The sequence below is a fragment of the Bos taurus genome, chromosome 5 (genome assembly GCF_002263795.3).
Source record: "Bos taurus isolate L1 Dominette 01449 registration number 42190680 breed Hereford chromosome 5, ARS-UCD2.0, whole genome shotgun sequence".
NCBI lineage: Eukaryota > Metazoa > Chordata > Mammalia > Artiodactyla > Bovidae > Bos > Bos taurus.
Genome location: NC_037332.1, coordinates 93639522 through 93658896, shown reverse-complemented (window position 1 = coordinate 93658896; position 19375 = coordinate 93639522). Strand labels below are relative to the sequence as shown.

Below are 19375 nucleotides of genomic sequence, written 5' to 3'. Positions count from 1 at the left end.
CACTTTTCACTTTCATGCATTGGAGAAGGAAATGGCAACCCACTCCAGTGTTCTTGCCTGGAGAATCCCAGGGACGGGGGAGCCTGGTGGGCTGCCGTCTATGGGGTAGCACAGACTCGGACACAACTGAAGTGACTTAGCATAGCATAGCATAGCAGTCCTTCCTGTATTTATTTAACGTTTTCATTTTGCTTTCTCTGTGTTCTCCATGTGTTTTTATTTATCATTCAATAAACATTTAAAGGAATATCTGTGCTTCAGATGTGCTGAAGTGCTAAGGCTGAGGGTGGGAGAAAGTATCAGTACATCTTCCCTGGATTTTGAACTCTGGGAGGGCAGAGAGCAGAGCTATGCATAATACTAAGGGCAGCACTAACCAGGTGCTTAATATCACAAATATTGTTATTGGAGATTAAGGTAATGATGATGAGAAGTAAAATGCTGTGAAGAAAGGCTTCAAATATCGGCATCAGGAGACGTGGGTTCCAGAGCTGTCTTGTGCCCTGCAAATTACCTGCAGGAGTTTGAGGCCAAGCTTGCAAGTTTTCTCAGGAAGAGCCAAAGGAAAGTGCAAGAGAAACGCTGAAGAGGCTTTGGGCAGGAATGACTCAGTTACAAAAAGGATTTGGCTGGTGAACTTTCCTCTTTCTAAATACAAGGAGACAAACAATGGGCAGGAAGATGAAGTAGGATGATTTCTTTCAGTGAGAAAAAGCAGAACATTCGGGCCCATTATTACTTTGCTAGTTAATTATTAATCCCATGCTTTTCTCTTGCTAGAACTTCTGGTGCGGTATATAATTCATGAGCACACTTTGCCAGCTCTCTGCCTGCTGGTTAATCTCTCTTTGGTGTCATTTTCCTCGTTTTGAAAATCTCTGGTTCCCTTTTATAGGACTTCACTTTTCAAGTCCTCCGATCTCCGATTTCAGGCATCTACTTGCGTGTTCTGATCTTTTTTGACTTCGGTGACCATCGACTTGATTTTTTTAGGTTCCATGATATTTCTTTTAGCATATTGTAGTATAGATGTAATCAACAAGTCTGCCACTATTCTAAAATCCTAATTTTACTGTGAAAAGTTTTAGTCGCTCAGTCGTGTCTGACTCTTTGCTACCTCATGGACTTAATAGCCCAACAGGCTCCTCTGTCCATGGAATTCTCCAGGCAAGAATACTTGGAAAGGTAGCCATTCCCTTCTCCAGGGGATCTTCCAGATCCAGGGATCGAACCTGAGTCACCAGCATTGCAGGCAGATTTTTTACTGCTTGAGCCACCAGGGAAGATCATTTTACTGTGAAGACATAGTGAAAAAATATACAGTGTATGGGAAAGCTGGTCTTGTTGCCAAAGAGCAAGTTGAAATGTGTCTCCAGGTGGAGACTGTAGTGTTTGCAGAGATGCCCCATCACAGTTTATGTGGAATCTACAAACTATAGAGCCATAACTACCTTCCTCAGGCAGCTGGTACTGGAGACCCATTCTTGGAAATTTCTTTTACTTCACTTGTTCTTAAACAGTTAAAATGTGTTTATTGCATTTGGTGAGGGGTTTGTTTTGAACATGTGGAGAAGTATGGCAGAACTAGAAAATGGAACTTTATGCTATAACATTTTCAGATCATTATTCCTCCCTCATCTGTATAAAATCTTCAACTTTGAATTTCATGTTACCTGGTTAGATCACCTAATATTTCTTGTCTTTGCTATGAGCTGCCAATCTCTGTGACATTTTCTTATATTTTTCAAAGTCATCAGCTCCCCTCTCATGGTTACACTCTCTGGTTCCACTTCTGCCTTAATTCTTGGCAGTTTTTAAAAAATATATATTTTTTGATGTGTACTATTTCTGTCTTTATTGAATTTGTTATACAATATTGCTTCTGTTTTATTTTTATTTTGGGGGCTCAATACATGTGGGATTTTAGTCCCCCAGTGAACTCAACCCTCCTGAATTGGAAAGTGACGTCTTAACCACTGGACCTCCAGAGAAGTCCCCTGCAATTTTAACACACACATACATATAGATCATCTTTCCAACCTTCCATTCTGTCATATCTTGGTTTTTCAGTTCCATGGCCCCCTTTCCAATATCCTTGTCCCCGACTTGACCTTAGACACTCACACCTATGGACACATGCTGAATCTTGTACCTCAGACCAGGGGTTGGTGAACTACCGTCAGGTAAGGTCCAGTTGCCACCTATTTATAAATAAACTTTTATTGGGACACAGCCATGCCCATTCATTGTATATCATGTCTGACGGCTTATACATCACAATGACAGAGTTCAGTAGTTGCACCAGAAACGAGTGCAAAACCAACCACTTACTATCTGAAAATTTTAAGAAAAAGTTTGTCAACGCATGCCCCAGAGTAGTGATTGTCACTGATCTATAATCTCAACTTTGTGCACTGGCCTCTGCCTACCACCTTCCATCTTCCCAGCTTACTCTCAATGACCCAATCATCAAAATGCCTGTCCTCCTTCAGGGATTCCACTCCATTACTCCTTTCCTTATTTTCACCTCTTTCATGCCCTACATGTCCTCACTACTCTTTTTATCCAAGCTAAGTTCCACAGTCAACTATTAGAATCATATTCTTCCACATTCCCTCATTTCTTTGCCTGTCTCTTTCCTTCTGGAAATTGACTGGCAAGACAATTCACTATCTGCTCCTAGATCCACGCAGTCTGATGTAGCTAGAGAAAACCACATAACCCTGCTGACCAATTCATTTTAAAAAAACAAACAAACAAACAAAAAAAGAATTAGGTTTAATTCTCAAATATGCTATTACCAAACAATAATACTTGCAGTTTATGATTTTAAAAAAGATACCTATTTTTTACATCTATAAGAGAATAATGTTAAACTAAGTTGATGAACAATAAATACCTGATATATGTATGATTTAAAATAAAAATATGCTGTTTATAATTTTAAAAAATTTTTTTATTTTATTTTATTTATTTATTTGGCTGTGCCAGGTCTCAGCTTCAGCACAGTGGTGGTGGTTCAGTCTCTAAGTTGTGTCGACTCTTTGCGACCCCAAGGGCTGTAGCCTGCCAGACTCATCTGTCCACGGGATTTCCCAGGCAAGAATACTGGAGTAGGCTGCCATTTCCTTCTCCAGTTGTGGCATGCAGGAGTTTTTAGTTGTCGCATGTGAATTCTTAGTTGTGGCATGTGGGATCTAGTTTTCCAAACAAATGGTTGAACCTGGGCCCCTCCTGGAGCAAAAAGAAGTTTGAGAGTTTGACCAGTTTATCTCTTCCTCATTCTTCCAACTGCATGAGACCCCTTGCATTTTCTTGCCAGACACACTCCCACCTGTGCATTTACATGCCACTTTTCCAGCAGTGATGTTTATTAAAAATACTTTAAACAGCTCACACTTAAGTCCACTATATCCCTGGAATATTAAATCTTTTATTTTTAAAAAATAAGAAGTGTACATGGGGAAGAAAAGAACTGGGATTAGAAACCAGGTGAATAGAAAAAGGAGAGATGAGACAGGACCAGTTTTAAATTATATTTCAGAGTAAAGACTGACTTGCTGTTGGATTGGAGGTGAGAAGTAGGAAGAAAAAAGGGACTTTGGATGACTGGTGACAAAGACACCATACTGCTCCCACTATCAGATCTCTTGGTGTTCAAGTTGTGGGAGGTGTGGTTTTCTACTATGACCTGTGAGCCGGACATCTGTGCTTGAGCCCTGAGTCTTGGACTATTAATTTCCCTGAAGCACAGTAACAATAATAACAGCACACATGTGCTGTGCTGTGCTTAGTCACTCAATCGTGTCCAACTCTTTGCAACCTCGTGGACTGTAGCCCACCAGGCTCCTCTGTCCTTGGGAATTCTCCAAGCAAGAATACTGGAGTGAGTTGCCATGCCCTCCACCAGGGGATCTTCCCAACCCAAGGATCAAATCCAGATCTCCCCCACTGCAGGCAGATTCTTACCTGTCTGAGCCACCAGGGAAGCTGTACAATTGTTAATGGTGAGTGTGGTCTATCCTATATATTGTCTATGTACATACTGCTTTTTCCTTTACATGAAATACTTCACTTAGTCCTTACAACATCCCTTCCTCACTTTACAGATGATGAGAAAGGCTCAGAAATGCAGACTAATTTTGCCAAGGTCACACAACTAAGTCAGTGGCTGAACTGGGTTTGAATTCAGTTCCGTCCGACTTTAAGATTCATGGATATTAACAACTATGCCATACTGCCTTCCAGAAGAATGATTCTTGATTTCATAGTTCAAAACACCCTCTCACATTTTATGTCATTTAATTCTCAGGAGTAGGTTTCATTCCCATTGACTGTTACACTGATGCTGTGATATGAGGAAGAATTATAAGTATTTCCATTTTAAAGGTCTAAAAGGTGAAGCTTAGTGGTTAAGTGGATTTTTAAGGTCACATGTGTAGTTAATAACAAGGCTGGAAATTAAAATGAAATCTTCTGCTCCCTGTCCCATGAGCTCTATAGAGGAAAAGTCAGTGGACTTAGTTGGACCTCAGTTTTCAGATGGGAAATCAGGGATGGATGGACTAAGTGCTTAATATGACATGATCTGCCTTTTTAACTCTCTGGTTAAAAGTATCTCACTGGCTTTCAAATGTTGAACCACAGTTGCTTAGCTGGCTGGGAATTTCCTAACTGTATTCACTCATCACCTTCATTGATTCCTTGATGACTCAAGCAGTAATGAGTTCAACTGCATTGCAGGAGACAGGAGATTCGGGTTTGATCCCTGGGTCAAGAAGATTCCCTGGAGGAGGAAATAGCAACCCACTCCAGTATTCTTGCTTGGAAAACCCCATGGACAGAGGAACCTGGCAAGCTATAGTCCACTGGGTCGCAAAAGAGCTGGACATGACTTAACAACTGAGCACATGAGCATTCACTCATCACCTTCATTCATTACCTATAAAATGTCAGCTGACTACTTCCAACAATTTTCTGGAAACATCAGGGAAGTCACAAACATTTGTGTGGTGACATTCTTTTATACTTTTTTTGTATTTCCTCTAGTGTCAAACAGTGATAGTCACATCTTAGAATCTCATAAAATTATTTATTCCATGTGAATGAAATGACTTAAAATTAGAAAAAAGAAGTCTAACATAAATATATGGCTGTAATTACATTTAATTTTATTTTGATTTTTTTACAAGAATTACCTTGATGTCATATATATGTATATTTGCATATATATTAAATACATATACATATGTATATTGCTTTGAGGAATTTAAGAATAATTGAAGATAATAGAATAATTGAAGGTTTTAGACAAGAGAATTAGTTAGAATTGTCATCTATGAATATTGCTCAAAAGGTTGAGTTGAGCAGATAGAATGGGAAAGACATTAGAGGCAGGAAGAGAGTCAGGAAGTTGTAAAAGTAATTTTGGTAAAGTATAATTGGCTTGAGTTACAATCAGGATTCTCTGTGTGGCGAACTTATAAGGAAGACAGAAATATAAGATGCAGTAGATCACACTGATAAGTATACACACACACACACTCACACATACATACTGCAGTTTTGTAAGAAGTCACTGAAATACTTTGATGAATTTTGAAGTGGCTAGTTTAATTAATATCAGCATCTAGATGATACAGAAAACCCTTGATACTTAATAAAGTTATTTTGAACCTGTCTTATGAAACATTAGTGATCACACTTAATTTAGTGTCATTTAATTTAAAGACACTGAGTTGTCTGGAAAACTGGCTTAAACTTTCATTTCATTTGCATGTTTATATACTCTCAACGTATGAAAAAGAAGAGAAGCGAAAAGCAAAGGAGAAAAGGAAAGATACAATCATCTGAATGCCGAGTTCCAAAGAATAGCAAGAAGCGATAAGAAAGCCTTCTTCAGTAATCAATGCAAAGAAATTGAGGAAAACAACAGAATGGGAAAGACTAGAGATCTCTTCAAGAAAATCAGAGATACCAAAGGAACATTTCATGCAAAGATGGGCTTGATAAAGGACAGAAATGGTATGGACCTAACAGAAGCAGAAGATATTAAAAAGAGATGGCAAGAATACACAGAAGAACTGTACAAAAAAGATCTTCACGACCCAGATAATCATCATGGTGTAATCACTCACCTAGAGCAAGGCATCCTGGAATGTAAAGTCAAGTGGGCCTTAGAAAGCATTACTATGAACAAAGCTAGTGCAGGTGATGGAATTCCAGTTGAGCTATTTCAAATCCTAAGAGACACTCAATATGCCAGCAAATTTGGAAAACTCAGCAGTGGCCACAGGACTGGAAAAGGTCAGTTTTCATTCCAGTCCCAAAGAAAGGCAATGCCAAAGAATCCTCAAACTACCACACAATTGCACTCATCTCACATGCTAGTAAAGTAATGCTCAAATTTCTCCAAGCCAGGCTTCAGCAATATGTGAACCATGAACTTCCTGATGTTCAAGCTGGTTTTAGAAAAGGCAGAGGAACCAGAGATCAAATTGCCAACATCTGCTGGATCATGAAAAACAGCAAGAGAGTTCCAGAAAAAAATCTATTTCTGCTTTATTGACTATGCCAAAGCCTTTGACTGTGTGGATCACAATCAACTGTGGAAAATTCTAAAAGAGATGGGAATACCAGACCACCTGATCTGCCTCTTGAGAAATTTGTATGCAGGTCAGGAAGCAACAGTTAGAACTGGATATGGAACAACAGACTGGTTCCAAATAGGAAAAGGAGTACATCAAGGCTGTATATTGTCACCCTGTTTATTTAACCTATATGCAGAGTACATCATGAGAAATGCTGGGCTGGAAGAAGCACAAGCTGAAATCAAAATTGCTGGGAGAAATCTCAATAACCTCAGATATGCAGATGACACCACCCTTATGGCAGAAAGTGAAGAGGAACTAAAAAGACTCTTGATGAAAGTGAAAGAGGAGAGTGAAAAAGTTGGCTTAAAGCTCAACATTCAGAAAACGATCATGGCATCCGGTCCCATCACTTCATGGGAAATAGATGGTGAAACAGTGGAAACAGTGTCAGACTTTATGTTTCTGGGTTCCAAAATCACTGCAGATGGTGACTGCAGCCATGAAATTAAAAGACACTTACTCCTTGGAAGGAAAGTTATGACCAACCTAGATAGCATATTCAAAAGCAGAGACATTACTTTGCCAACAAAGGTTCGTCTAGTCAAGGCTATGGTTTTTCCTGTGGTCACGTATGGATGTGACAGTTGGACTGTGAAGAAGGCTGAGCACCGAAGAATGATGCTTTTGAACTGTGGTGTTGGAGAAGACTCTTGAGAGTCCCTTGGACTGCAAGGAGATCCAACCAGTCCATTCTGAAGGAGATCAGCCCTGGGATTTCTTTGGAAGGAATGATGCTGAGGCTGAAACTCCAGTACTTTGGCCACCTCATGCGAAGAGTTGACTCATTGGAAAAGACTCTGATGCTGGGAGGGATTGGGGGCAAGAGGAGAAGGGGACGACAGAGGATGAGATGGCTGGATGGCATCACTGACTCGATGGACGTGAGTCTGAGTGAACTCTGGGAGTTGGTGATGGACAGGGAGGCCTGGCGTGCTGCGATTCATGGGGTCACGAAGAGTCGGACACGACTGAGCGACTGATCTGATCTGATCTGATACTCTCAACGTACACTACAATTGTCATTTTTGGAGGGAGTATATAAGTGAGTTTATGAATGAGAGGGAGAGGGTGGGAAGGGAGAAGATCAGAGGAAAGATTACATATCGGTCTTATCTTCTAAGTTTTAGCAGAATTTTCTCCTGTTTCTGACCAAATGATTGCTACCTTTAACCAGATTAGTAAATCTTCCATTCCATCCTATCAACTTCAGGTAGAATTAATCATTGTCTGTATGTGGTAAAAGAACAAAGAGAAACTGTAATTTCTTTTTAAATGAGGATGATGCATAAGCTTGTTGTGAAGCATTGTGGGAAATTTCTGGGGCAGGATCAGATTTCCAACCACCTGAGGCAATGAACTCCGAGTAAAGACTCAGTATGTTCCAACAGGAGGTGAAAAAAAATTATTACTCACATGCTGGGTTGACCAGGGTTTCAGCCACTCTGAGTAAAACGTATTGAAGAACGAGGTGGGACCAGGCCATGGAGGAGACGGTGACAGCCTTGCCTGAAAGAAGTTGCTCCACTGGAGGGAAATGCTTTCTGTGTATTTCAAAGAAGCCAGCTACCAACACAGACAAGGCAGCACAAAGATTGCCAGCGACTGAAGAAGAATGCAAAGGAAAAAAAATTTTTTTTAAAAGTCAGTGAAATGGAATATCTCTTGCCATATCTATAAACAAGGATTTCACAGCCATCTATGATTCTGGCCCTCCAAATGGGAATTTCTCAACCCGGAGGGCCCCCAAAAGAAAGAACAATCCCTGTGATATAGCTGCCGACACGACATTCCTTACAGACAGGAGTGAGGGAGGGGGCAGCTGGGGATGTGAAAATGCAGGATTACTGGCCCCAGATAGCTGAGGTGCATGTGAAAGGAATGAATTCAGTGAGTCCAGACGCTTGCATCTTCCCAGACATGCATGTGTGCCTGCTAAGTCACATCAGTCATGTCCGACTCTTTGCAACTCCATGGACTGTAGCCTGCCAAGGGTCCTCTGTCCATGGGATTCTCCAGGCAAGAATACTGGAGTGGGCTGTCATGCCCTCTTCTCCCATACATAGAAGAGAGCTAAATTTCTTACCGTGAGATATCTGGTTTTCCTTAACTACCAGTAATCTTCGATGTTCAGACTATCTTCTCCCTTTGTTGCAAACTTCTATATAATCTGACTCCATCCCGCACCTCTCAGAGCAGTTTCTCAGGGCTACTTGAGATGCTGCCTCCCTGGCTTGAAGTCCTAAAAATTCTCATCGAATGGAACAGCTCTCTACTTTCAGGTTGTGAGCATATTTTTTCAGTCAACACCCCCGATCAGTGTAATATTTCTTACACACTGACACTAGAGGATGTATCCTCAACATTTTGTTATTGTTATTCTGGGGATGTCCAGATGTCAGCTGACTGTGTTGTGTGATTTTCCTATGCTTAGGCTTTGGTCTCTCAGAAATGGCTGCTAGAGTTCCCTGTTTACTGTTCAAGGTGGTTTTAGAAAAGGCAGAGGAACCAGAGATCAAATTGCCATTATCCGCTGGATCATGGAAAAAGCAAGAGAGTTCCAGAAAAACATCTATTTCTGCTTTATTGACTATGCCAAAGCCTTTGACTGTGTGGATCACAGTAAACTGTGGAAAATTCTTCAAGAGATGGAAATACCAGACTACCTGACCTGCCTCTAGAGAAACCTATATGCAGGTCAGGAAGCAACAGTTAGAACTGGACATGGAACAACAGACTGGTTCCAAATAGGAAAAGGAGTACGTCAAGGCTGTATATTGTCACCCTGTTTATTTAACCTATATGCAGAGTACATCATGAGAAACGCTGGGCTGGAAGAAGCACAAGCTGAAATCAAGATTGCTGGGAGAAATATCAATAACCTCAGATATGCAGATGACACCATCCTTATGGCAGAAAGTGAAAAAGAACTAAAGAGCCTCTTGATGAAAGTGAAAGAGGAGAGTGAAAAAGTTGGCTTAAAGCTCAACATTCACAAGATCATGGCATCTGGTCCCGTTACTTCATGGGAAATAGATGGGGAAATAGTGGAAACAGTGTCAGACTTTACTTTTTGGGGTTCCAAAATCACTGCAGATGGTGATTACAGCCATGAAATTAAAAGACACTTACTCCTTGGAAGGAAAGTTATGACCAACCTAGATAGCATATTCAAAAGCAGAGACATCACTTTGCCAAAAAAGGTCCATCTAATCAAGGCCATGGTTTTTCCAGTGGTCATGTATGGATGTGAGAGTTGGACTGTGAAGAAAGCTGAGTGCCGAAGAATTGATGCTTTTGAACTGTGGTGTTGGAGAAGACTCTTGAGAGTGCCTTGGACTGCAAGGAGATCCAACCAGTCCATTCTAAAGGAGATCAGTCCTGGGTGTTCTTTGGAAGGACTGATGCTAAAGCTGAAACTCCAGTACTTTGGCCACCTCATGCAAAGAATTGACTCATTGGAAAAGACTCTGATGCTGGGAGGGATTGGGGGCAGAAGGAAAAGGGGACGACAGAGGATGAGATGGCTGGATGGCATCACTGACTTGATGGACATGAATCTGGGTGAACTCTGGGAGTTGGTGATGGACAGGGAGGCCTGGCATGCCACAATTCATGGGGTCGCAAAGAGTCGGACACAACTGAGCGACTGAACTGAACTGAATTGAACTTACTGATTGACTATCCAGATGGCCTAAGTTATTTAACCTCACTATCATTTTCCTTGGCTCTGTGTGTGTGTGCTTAGTCTCTCAGTCATGTCTGACTCTGCAACCCATGGACTGTAGCCCACCAGACTCCCCTGTCCATGGGGATTCTCCAGGCAAGAATACTGGAGTTGGTTGCCATGCCCTGCTCCAGGGGATCCTCCCAACCCAGGATTGAACCCAGGTCTCCCACATTACAGGCACATTCTTTACCATCTGAGCCACCAGGGAAGCCCTTCCTTGACACTAAAAGGTGGTTATTTTGTAGGATGCCTATGAGATTTAAATAAGATCACATATAGGTAATATTGGGCTTCCTTGGTGGCTCAGAGGAAAAGAATCCACCCGCAATGCAGAAGATGCAGGTGACGTGGGTTCAATCCTTGGGTTGGGAAGATCCCCTGGAGAAGGGGATGGGAATCCACTCCAGTATTCTTGCCTAGAGAATCCCATGTACAGAGGAGCCTGGTGGGCTACAGTCCATGGGGTGGCAAAAAGTTAGACATAACTGAAGTGACTGAGCATGCCCAAGTATTATTGTAACACTTCCTGGTAGCAACTAGTAGCAATTGTTGAAGCTAAGGCAATGATTTCGAGCTTTTATCCTGAGATAAAATACATTATTCTGAAAAAAATTAAAATCTATGTCTGAATAAAAAATGATTTGGGAAAATTTAAAATAAATGATCTCTTCAAAAGATTGTAATTACTATTTTAAAAAAGGTTATGAAACAAACTGTAAGCATTATCAGTCCTTGGTTTTCTGACATTTCTCTAATCCTTGCAGAAAAAGTAAAGTAACTATTACAGAATTAAAGATTAGGAACTTTTTCTTAGGAAAAAATATTAAATGTAATTAAGTGGGTAGAGAGTATAAATGGAAGAAATTATTCAGATAGCAGTTCAACTCTTCTCTTATTTTTAAGGAATTACCTAGGACATTTTGGTTGAAAATGAGAAGAGATTTTGTTACAGTTTATATCTACTGTGAAAGTGCTGCACTCAATATGCCAGCAAATTTGGAAAACTCAGCAGTGGCCACAGGACTGGAAAGGTCAGTTTTCATTCCAATCCCAAAGAAAGGCGATGCCAGAGAATGCTCAAACTACCACACAATTGTACTCATCTCACACACTAGTAAAGTAATGCTCAAAATTCTCCAAGCCAGGCTTCAGCAATACGTGGACCGTGAACTTCCTGATGTTCAAGCTGGTTTTAGAAAAGGCAGGGGGACCAGAGATCAAATTGCCAACATCCGCAGGATCATGGAAAAAGCAAGAGAATTCCAGAAAAACATCTATTTCTGCTTTATTGACTATGCCAAAGCCTTTGACTGTGTGGATCACAATAAACTGTGGAAAATTCTGAAAGAGATGGGAATACCAGACCACTTGACCTGGCTCTTGAGAAACCTATATGCAGGTCAGGAAGCAACAGTTAGAACTGGATATGGAACAACAGACTGGTTCCAAATAGGAAAAGGAGTACGTCAAGGCTGTATATTGTCACCCTGTTTATTTAACCTATATGCAGAGTACATCATGAGAAACGCTGGGCTGGAAGAAGCCCAAGCTGGAATCAAGATTGCCGGGAGAAATATCAATAACCTCAGATATGCAGATGACACCATCCTTATGGCAAAAAGTGGAGAGGAACTAAAAAGCCTCTTGGTGAAAGTGAAAGAGGAGAGTGAAAAAGTTGGCTTAAAGCTCAACATTCAGAAAACGAAGATCATGGCATCTGGTCCCATCACTTCATGGGAAATAGATGGGGAAACAGTGGAAACAGTGTCAGACTTTATTTTTTGGGGGTTCCAAAATCACTGCAGATGGTGATTGCAGCCATGAAATTAAAAGACACTTACTCCTTGGAAGGAAAGTTATGACCAACCTAGATAGCATATTCAAAAGCAGAGACATTACTTTTTCAACAAAGGTCCATCTAGTCAAGGCTATGGTTTTTCCAGTGGTCATGTATGGATGTAAGAGTTTTACTGTGAAGAAAGCTGAGTGCCAAAGAATTGATGCTTTTGAACTGTGGTGTTGCAGAAGACTCTTGAGAGTCCCTTGGACTGCAAGGAGATCCAACCAGTCCATTCTAAAGGAGATCAGTCCTGGGTGTTCTTTGGAAGGACTGATGCTAAAGCTGAAACTCCAATACTTTGGCCACCTCCTGCAAAGAGTTGATTCATTGGAAAAGACTCTGATGCTAGGAAGGATTGGGGGCAGGAGCAGAAGGGGACCACAGAGGATGAGATGGCTGGATGGCATCACTGACTCCATGGACAAGAGTTTGGGTAAACTCCGGGGGTTGGTGCTGGACAGGGAGGCCTGGTGTGCTGCAATTCATGGGGTCGCAAAGAGTCGGACACAACTGAGCGACTGAACTGAACTGATATCTACTGCACCCATTTCATTTCTCAAGTTATCATTCATATTGCTGGACTCAATCCCATTGTTAGAGCAGAGGCAAACTTTAGCTTGATGGAATTTACTTGAAATTTAGAGATAGTCACCTTTTGCTAACTTGCATAAAATTTCAGATAAGTAAACTTTCAATTCAGAAAAATCAATCTAATGTTTAAATAGCTTAGTGTTTGTTTTAGTTGATAGAGAAACTGGTAGGTAAATTTTTTGATTGTATCTCAACATTTAAATGTATCCATAATGTCTGCTCTTTCTGAGACCTCAAAAAACAGAAGGTATAAAAAAGGAGGAAATCTGAATAACAGAAAATTTAAGGAATTTTAAAATATATTATTACTTTAAATTAGATTCCATGAGGGCCCGTTCATAATGAAGTAGAGATTTTGGTTCTGTTAACAGCTCAGATTGAAAAAAAAGGAATTTTAATATTACCTATCTTAAAGATATGACTTCCCTGGTGACTCAGAGGGTAAAGAATCAGCTTTTGATGCAGGAGACCTGGGTTTGATCCCTAGGTCAAAAGATCCCCTGGAGAAGGGAATAGCAACCCACTTCAGTATTCTTGCCTGGAAAATCCCATGGATGGAGGAGCCTGAAGGGCTACAGTCCATGGGGTTGCAGAGTTGGACACAACTGAGTGACTAACATGCATACACCTTGAAGATAAAATTCATCCCAGAATTTATCTATACTTAGCACACTAAAACTCACTAGAAAGAGACCTAAAATGTCAATTTGATTTAATATTTACTCTATTACTGCTATACATAAAGTTGTCTGTTAGGGCAGTTGGGGAGGTAAGATTAAAAAAAAAAATTGTTCTCAGTTTTTGTAGACTTATAATGCTATTCTAAAAGGAGAAGAATTTACTTCCAGCTGGAAAAGTGAGAGAAATCCTTCTATGATTTAAAGAAAGAAAGACTGAACTTCCTTGGTGGTCCAGTGGTTAAGAATCCTCCTGCCAATTCAGGAGACATGGTTCAATCCCTGGTCAGGGAAAATCTCACATGCCTCGGAGCAACTAAGCCCATGTGCCATAACTACTGAGCTCACGCTATAGAGCCTATGCTCTGCAACAAGAGAAGCCACCAAAATGAGAAGCCCTCAAAGTGCAACCAGAGTAGCCCCTGCTTGCTGCAACTAGAAAAAGCCTTCATGCAGCAATTAAGACCAAGTGCAGCCAATAAATAAATAAATACAAAAAAAGAAAGAAAGAAGGGTTTCAGTAGGAAGAGGTGAGGGCAGCATGAATGGCCTGAGCAAAAGCACAAAGTCATGAGAGTATCAGACAAATTTTCACAATGGTGAGAAACAAGTTATTTAGGTGTCAGGGGAGAAGACAGATCGAGGTCAGATCATAAGAGGCATTTCATAAATTTTTAAGGAATTTTCAAATTACTCTGAAGAAAATGGAATCATTGAAGATATTAAACACAAGTGAAAAGATTAGAATTGGCATTTAGGATGATAACTCTAAGAGCCAGGTGCTGGTTGATAGAATGGGAGTGATACTGAAGATAGCTAGGAAGTTAAAGGCTAAAGTACGGGCTTCCCAGGTGGCACGAGATGTAAAGAATTCGTCTTCTAAGGCAAGAGACAGTCGTGGGTTTGATCTCTGGGTCGGGAGGATCCCCTGAAGAAGGAAATGGCACCCCACTCCAGTATTCTTGTCTGGAAAATTCCATGGACAAAGGAGCCTGGTGGGCTACAGTCTGTGGGGTCACAAAGAGTTGGACATGACTGAGCAAATGTACAGAAACCGACCTATTTATTAAGTACAGAAAAATAAATTATTTCTTTGGTTTTGCAATGACATACATATTATTATTGTTTAAAAATGTTTTTTATAATCATATTATTCAACAATATTAGACAAATGACACCTAAAGATTTAAAAAAATGATTTGCCTCTGGGAATTATGACTGACTGAATGTAAAGAAAGCAACAGTTGGAGACTGTTACTTACTGTTAAAAAACTTTCAAAACTATTGATTTTCTCACCTACCATGCTTCCCTGAATCTAAGATTAACTTAGCTATATGAGGAAACATTCTTTCATACCACTGAGAAAGGAAAAAAATGCTGCCAATCTAGCATAATATGCAACCCAATTTCACACATACATACAATGGACTGAATTGTGTTCCTTCAAAATTCATACATTTGAAGCCATAACCTCCAAAGTCATTACTTGAAGACAGAGCCTTTAAAGAGGCGATTAAGGTTAAATGAGGTTGTAAGAGTGGGACAGTAGCCTAATATGGTGCTCAGTTGCTTCAGTCATGTTCAATACTTGCAATAGGGTGGACTGAAGCCTGCCAGGCTCCTCTGTCCATGGGATCTCCCAGGCAAGAATACTGGAGTGGGTTGTCATTTCCTTCTCCAGAGAATCTTCCCAACCAAGCAATCGAACCTGGGTCTCCTACACTGGCCGGCAAATTCTTTACTGCCTGAGCCACCAGGGAAGCTCTGTATGACTGTTACCTTTGTAAGAAGAAGAAAAGATACCATGTCTATACAGACACAGAGGAAAGGAAGGGTGAAGACAGCAAGAAATTGGCCATCTACAATCCAAGGATAGAGGACTTAGGGGAAATTAAACCTGCTAACACCTTCATCTTGGGTTTCTAGCCTCCAGAACTGTAAGAAATAAACTTGTTGTTAAAGCCACCTAGTGTATGATATCTTGTTCTGGTAGCACTAGCCAACTGATTACAAGTATGTTCAGGTATTACGTGAAAATTAAATTGTTCTAGAATTTCCTTGGCAGTCCAGTGGTTAAGACTCGGAGCTCCCCAATGCAGGAGGCATGGGTTCAATCCCTGGTTAGGGAACTAAGATCCTTCATGCAAAAAATTAAGTTGTTCAAATATTGTGCAATTAAATTGTAAGATATTCCCATGAACCTCAAAGAAAGGATCGAAGTAGATAGAATAGATTTTTAAATTTTCTTGGCTTTCTTATTTTAGAATTTGAATTCTCTGTGTATCTTCTACAGTACGTCTCATTCTAACTAATTTAGTATAATTTAGACAAAGATATCATGTCCACTCCCCCCCACCACCTTTTTTTTTGTTATCACCTGTTGTATATAAAAAGGCTTATATTGTATTTTATCCAGGAAATTTTATAGCTTTAGAGGCAATAGATTAGACACGAGATGGGCAAATATTTTTTGTAAAAAACCAGCGGTAAGTATTTTTGGTTTTATGTGACAAAAGGCAACATTTTGAAGCTATGTAAGTATTATATAACAAGAAATAGAATACATTTTCTACAAATTTTTTATTGATCAGATTCAAACTAATAATGCTTTTTTGAGGGTATAATGTAATTTCACTTAATTGGTATTCAAAGTTATCATTTCTTATCAAATCAATTGCAAATGTTCATCAGTGAAAACAACTTTTAGCTTGTAGATAACGCAAAAGCAAATGGCAGGCCAGATTTGGCCCATGAGTGTAGTGGTTGGCCAAATTTTGGTTGACTTGTCAGCTTTTATTGCCTACTGCTGAATTTTAGCTCTGACCTGATGAGAAATTGTAGCATTTTTTTACCTAAGCCTCTGCTGGCAGTATACAAGCATGAAATGTGAGAGAGCAGTCTCTTGGCTTTTTGCTCTGTCCTTGAAACTTAAAGTCTAGTCTTTGATCAACAGCATAGGAATCACCTGGCAGCTTGCTAGACAGAATTTCAAGCTCCATCCTAGAAGGTTTGATCAGACCTACATTCAACGAGATCCAAGAAGCTCTGAGACCTGTTCTAGGAAAATCCAACGAAAGACAGTTCTCCAAACAATTTCAAGCAAAGCACAAATATTTAGTTCATCTACCTAGATATTTTAGGGCAAAGCATATTTTACCTGAAACATCAAACTAACTGCATTTGCTTTTTATTTGCTACTGCACTCTGGCGCAGATGAAAAATGGCTTTTTAAAAAATTCAAAACAAAGCTGCATTCCAACCTAAATTAAATCTGCTCCAATTTTATTCTTAACACCTATGAGATCATAACTTGTCCAAAGCAGAGTGTAGTTTATCAGAAAGTACACATTTTAAACCTCTAGCAGATCTGTATTTACAAGATAAAGCACACGGTTCCAAAGGAGATCTTATATTCAGATAAATAATGCATGCTTTAATATTGGCTATGTCATTGAAGGGGCTTCACTGGTGGCTCAAATGATAAAGAATCTGCCTGCAATGCGGGAAACCTGGGTCTGACCCTGTGTCGAGAAGATCCCCTGGTGCAGGGACCGGCAACCCACCCCAGTATTCTTGCCTGGAGAATCCCATGGACAAAGGAGCCTGGTGGGCTATAGTCCATAGGATCGCAAAGATTTGGACATGACTGAAGAGGCTGAACACACACATGGTTGTAGACAACTCTCTAAAAGTATTAAATCGCTTAGAGTTTATTCTATTATCCCACCATGTGATAATTTTTCAAATGAGACCACAATGAATTTTTTAAGTCAGAATTTATTCAAACATTTTGGTTGTACTTGCCGTTTCCTGTTGAAGCAAAATCTAACACTACAATATAAATATGTAAAGATGATTCAAACATTGGATAAATTTGCCTCACTGAGAAAACTATGGATTTTTTTTTAATCTGTCATTTAATGTATGAGTCTCTGATATGTAACACAACTGAAAGGATGAAACTCTACTGAGTCCTTGAGAAATTGTCCTCAGATCCATGATTTTGGCAAATTCCAAAAACAGGAAACTGGCTAATGTAAGAACACACTGATGTCCATAAAACACTCTTATAAAGATAGCTATGATTTTATCATCGTATATATTTCTGCCTTTGTGGAAGATCTTTCTCACCTGCTACTTGGCATATGTTTTTTGCTGTTTCTCCTGTTAGTGGTATGTTCCTGTGTTTGAATTGAGCTATCCATATTCTGTCTTTTGTTTCTCTTTAGACCACTGGGAACTCATTTCAGGAGGTTCAGCTTCAGTTTGTGTTTTAACTTCTGAATCTGGAACAGGTCATTCATTTGCATGGAAATCAGTTACACAAACATATCTGTAAGGCATAAAATATTGCTTCAGTTGACTTACTAGATGGTCTAATTTAGGGGTCCCCAACCTCAGAGATCTAATGTCTGATGATCTGAGATGGAATTGATATAACAAAAATAGAAACAAAGTGCACAATAAATGTAACACTCTTGAATCATTTGGAAACCATCCCCCTCCAACTCATGGAAAAATTATTTTCCCTGGAAAAAAACTATTTTCCTTCTGGTCTACTTTACCTCAAATTTAATTCCAGTGTTGATGTCAACTTTAAAAGTAAGAACCTAAGAACATCGATGTGCTTTTATTAAACAAATGAATAACTAAATGAATGAGTTATTCAGGCTAGATATTTGCATGTTACTTTTTTTAGTGTTTACAAAACTTCCTGCCAGGTATTTTGCAGAAGGTATACACCATGATGTTTCTTGGTGTCACAGTTCTGAAAACTATACTAGAGAAAAAGTAGTTTTGATGAAATAATCCTACTTTCAATGAAGGTAACTGGATCCCTGGCTTGGTTTTTAATTTGTCAAGCACTTTGATTCCAACCAAAAAGAAACTCTGTCAATTATTAGAACTAGTAGAAGGTACTACATATAAACTATATATAAACTAGTAGAAGGTATATATATAAAAAGGGACCAGCACCTTGGTTGTACCTGAATCATAAAGAACTTTGAATTAGGATTTGAATTTTCAAATTTTATTTTAAAGAGGAAGGCCTGGAAGATATTTGGATATACTTCATCTGCATTTCAATATCAATGTTACTTAAAAGCCAAGATAACAGCTACCTACTGCGTTGTGCACTTCTGCTTTGTATAAGGCTTAATAACAATCTAAATTAGGCTAATTTTAGTCAGATTAATACTGGTGTGTGTCAGCACTAGCTACTAAATGTCACATACTGGATTTTAACTAATGGTAGGAGAGGAAATACTCATGGTGTAAACATTTTTGAACTGAAAAAAGCTAAAACAAAGTGTATCAAACTATGACACAGGATACATCATAATATCACTGATTCTAGATTTTTGGTGTATTAAGGCTGACTTTTAAATAGATACATCTGTCTCATGTAATGTTAGGAAAATACAGTCTTGATGAAACACTCTGTGTGTATCAAACCTTTGTCATCCAAGTTCTAAAAGATTTGGAGATTTTTTTTTATCATTGGTACGGTCATATACTTGTTAATTTCTTTAGCTGATAAACTCAAGAATGTCCTATCTTCAATCAGAAACCCCCTCTTTCCTTGCATTGTTATGAGCTAGATAAAGAAAAGCAAGCTCATTTTTTTTTCCTGTGTTAAATTTCTACTTTGACCAACCAAATGAGTTTTCTCTACCCCTCACTCTTCGCCTGGGCTGTTATTATCCTTGTCAAACCCTAGGCATCTCAGCTTTGGCACCATCTGCCTCCTTAAACATTACAGTCCTTGGACAGGGAGTGACTGACTGTGAAAGGGAGTGCTGCTGCTAAGCTGCTGCTAAGTCACTTCAGTCGTGTCTGACTCGGTGCAACCCCATAGACGGCAGCCCACCAGGCTCCCCTGTC

At 39.6% G+C, this 19375-nt stretch overlaps 1 protein-coding gene across 1 annotated transcript in view; it reads right to left on the bottom strand.

Annotated features, from left to right (window-relative positions):
* SLC15A5 (solute carrier family 15 member 5) overlaps nt 1-19375 on the bottom strand; it is a 97014-nt gene that overhangs the window by 40311 nt on the left and 37328 nt on the right. Inside the window, 1 exon segment of the mRNA XM_003586109.1 lies at nt 8067-8255. Coding sequence (XP_003586157.1) covers nt 8067-8255 — 189 coding nt within the window.